At 35.0% G+C, this 3,829-nt stretch overlaps 1 protein-coding gene across 1 annotated transcript; it reads right to left on the bottom strand.

Moving 5' to 3' along the window:
- On the bottom strand, window positions 821-2,785 carry LOC104728043. The gene is made up of 5 exons (XM_019231879.1): window positions 2,781-2,785; window positions 1,849-2,182; window positions 1,465-1,761; window positions 1,169-1,384; window positions 821-1,087 (listed from the first exon to the last, which is right to left on the bottom strand). The coding sequence occupies exons 1-5, from the start codon at window positions 2,783-2,785 to the stop codon at window positions 821-823; spliced, it is 1,119 nt and encodes a 372-aa protein (XP_019087424.1).

Raw genomic sequence — 3,829 nt, 5'->3', positions numbered from 1 at the left:
CACAAGCAATGGCATGGAAGTAGTCTACTTCAAGTAGACTACTTCAATTGTTTTTGCAGATGCGGGAAGTTGTTGATTTCAACCGTTGGTTCTTTCTCCATGATGTCTTCCACTACAAGAAAACAGCATAAAACCGACAGGCATATCCGTCAGTTTTCTGTCGGAAACAACGATTACCGACGAATTACAGACGTAAATGTCCGTCGGTTCTAGAGCGTCGGAAAAAATAATCCATCGGAAATCTGTCGGCAATTACCGACTGATTTCCGACAAGACAAATACCGACGAATAACCGACAAATATGTTGAGTCGGTAAACCGTCGGTAAATACCGACGGATTTCCGATGGATATCTTACCAACGGATTATGTACCGACGGGTTTCCGACAGCATTATACCGACGGGTTTCCGACGAAATATTTACCGACGGGTTTCCAACAGCACGAATACCGACGGATTTTCCGACGGTATTACCGACAGAACTACCGACGGTTTCACGATTGATTTTCGAAAAACTCCGTCATTTTCGACAGAATACCGACGGAATGTTTCGAAAAAATCCGTCGTTTCCGACAGATTACCGACCGATTTCTTCGAAAAAGTCCGTCATTTCTGACTGATTACCGACTGATGTATTTTTTGTATTTTTTTTTAAATTGCATAATTATTCAAATTTTAATACTAAAATATTTGTTAAAATAGAAATGCTTAGATAATAATATTTAAAAATTTTAGAGAAATATTATTTCGTACAAACATGAAAAATGTTCTAAAAACCGAAAACATAAATATTTTACAAAACAAAGCTAGAGTTCAGAAATCTAAAAGGCAGAATGTCTTGCCCGCATCTCGCTCATGAACGCTACTAGATCCTCATCCCTCTTCTTGTTCTCCTCGTCCCTTCTTTTGTTCTCCGCATTTTGTTCTTCCATTTCCTTTTCCAATGCTGCAATCCGAGCATCCTTCTCTTGCAGAGCTTGTTGGAACTCTTGTGTGGGAGCAAATGAGTAACCCGTTGATTGAGATAACGGACTTTGTTGGGAGAGATTTCCAAATCCAAAAATCCGTCCCTTGTTTTTTTCAGTTTCCTACACATTCATTTTAAAAATTATTCAAACATTTTAAAACAAAACAAAGTAAAATCAAATTTTAAAAAAAAAAAAAATTACCTCATAAAAAATCTTGTTTAATTTCTCTCTTCCAAGTTCAACAGTAGACTCCGATCCTTCAGAAGATTGTTGGGAACTGATTATCTCCTCTTGCCGCCTCCTCGAACTCTCAACAACCAGCTTAGCTCTACCATCTTGTATTTGTTTGGTCTTTTTGTTGGTATGCATATCCTCCATCAAAGTAATATGGTCTGGTACCACACCATCCCTAATAGTCTAAAAGAAGTATTTTAATTATATAAAGATTGTCTTATTAATGATAAAAAATAACAATTATACGAAATCTTAAAACTTACAAGTTGGCGTTGTCGGGTATAGGCGCTAACTGGACCATTGTTGTGGGTTGCCATGCCCAACCCGCCACGGTCGCTCCTTCTATTCTGAGAATATTTTGAGGAAAGTGAAACTGTATTTACTTCACCCCAATATTGAATCAAACCTTGGAAGAGATCATCGCTCAACCCTTTTGGCACCTTTCCTTTCTTCCACTTTTGCTTCCACTCATTCAACATCTTAGAATATTGTCTAGCAGCCGCCTTCTTAAACTCTTTTCGAACGTTGTTGGTGATATCCGGATGCCAAGTGAAATCTTGCTAAAAAAAATAGTAAGATAATGCATTATGAGAAAAATATTATAAAACGATGTTATAAAATTAAAGTAATAAAGTTGAAAACTGTACCGCAAATTGCTTAAACCACATTTCTTGTTCTGACGAAGGCATCACTGAAAACTTTGCGTATGGTGTTTTGAGGATTCCATACATCATACGCAAAAGAGATTTTGTGATCCCATTATGCGAATCACAAAACCATGTGGTATTTGGAGCGCCATAAGGATCTAAGCGGGGGATAAGTTCTCGTCCAGGTTGAGAAACAAAATCTTCAATGGTCATCTCCATGGGAGCATGTTGTGAAGCTTGTGAATCTGGAACGGGGCTATGACGTGAATGGGAACCACTAGCTTCTCCAGCAGCGTGGTTCCCACATGTGTTTGCAACATAAGAACCATAGTTTCTTTGGAAAAAAAAAAAAATTTAGATTCTATATGAATATAGGGAAAAAAAAACAACAGAGGCACAAAAAGATGGTAAATTTTAAGCTGAAAAACGATTGGAGTTTGATAATTAAGAAATATAAATCCAGAGTTTTAGTTTAATTAAAGAACATAAATGATTGTTTTACCAAAAACACAAAAATTAGTTTTTTCCAAAAATAACAGTATTAGTTTTTTTCCAAAATCATTTTTAGTTTTTTTCTTCAAAAACTAAATTAACACATAATTTATAACATTAACACATATTTTACAATAATAACAAATAACTAAACTTTCAACCAAAAAAAAAAATTCTAGAAAAAAAAACAAGATAAAACAATTAAACAAAAACCAAATCATCAAAAAAAAAACGAAATCTAACACCCTAACAAAAACAAAAACGAAATCCAATTCATCATTCATCAAATCACAGTCTAACAAATCACACTCTAACAAATCTAACACTCTAAATCTTCAAATTAATCTAAAGCCAAATCTTCATAAAATCTAATAAATATACCATAATCCTAAAAAACTAACAAAAATTAAGGAAATATGACAAAAAATGAGAGAACTTACGCCATTCTTTAAAGAGAGCCGCCGGAGTAGATCCGCCGGAGTAGAGACAGCCGCCGGAGTAGAGAAATCCGCCGAAGTGGTGAAATCCGCCGGAGGGAAGAAAGCCGCCGAATGAGGAAAGAAAGCCGCCGGAATAGCAGCTGGTTTGGACGCCGGAAGTCGCCGGATTGGAAGCCGATTCGTCGCCAGAATTTTGGTTGCGAGAGCGAGAGAGAGGATTTGAGAAGTTGGCGTTATGTCGACGAGTGCGAGAAAGAAGATGAAATGACTTAGGTTTTATCGATGTTACCGACGGAAATACCGACGGAACATCCGTCAGAATTCAATAAAAAATTTAATTCCCCGCGATACCGAAAATTTAATTGTATTTCGTTCCCGGAGGAAATTTCGCAATCCGTCGGTAATCCGTTAGAAAAAACCAACGGATTACCGACAGAATAGTTTTCCGACGGTGTTCCGACTATTTACCGACGCATTTGATATTAAAACCCTTAATCTTATTATTTTTCTTGACAAATATGAGTAAATTATGAAAAAAAAAATTGATAATTTAAAAACATTTACCCATAAGATATAATATCATTCTATTAGTACTTTAGGCAAACAACGTATTCATTTTTTTAAAACACAAATTTTGAAGATTTTAGTTTAAAAGAAGATTATTTAGTTTAAAAGAAGATATAATTTTGAAGATTTTGAAGATTATATAGTCTTATTAAATATGTGCGTTATAGAACAAAAATTAGAGGTTTTACAAAACTCCATCGGAAATCTGTCAGTATCCGTCGGTAAAAACCGACGGATTACCGACAGCACAAGGAAAACCGACCAAAATTTTACTAACCCGATGAAAGTTAGATATCCGTCGGTAACCCATCGGTAATTTCTGATGGATTACCAACGGATTTGTTTTACCGACCAAATTACCGACGGAATTTACCATTTATTTTTAATTGATTTATTTAATTATTAAGTTAATTACATTTATTTATTTTACTAAAAATTTTGAAAGCAAATATTTATTTATTACAAATATTTATTACTAAAAA

Source organism: Camelina sativa, chromosome 11 (assembly GCF_000633955.1).
Source record: "Camelina sativa cultivar DH55 chromosome 11, Cs, whole genome shotgun sequence".
Classification (NCBI taxonomy): Eukaryota; Viridiplantae; Streptophyta; class Magnoliopsida; order Brassicales; family Brassicaceae; genus Camelina; species Camelina sativa.
This window is presented reverse-complemented; position numbering and strand designations above follow the sequence as displayed.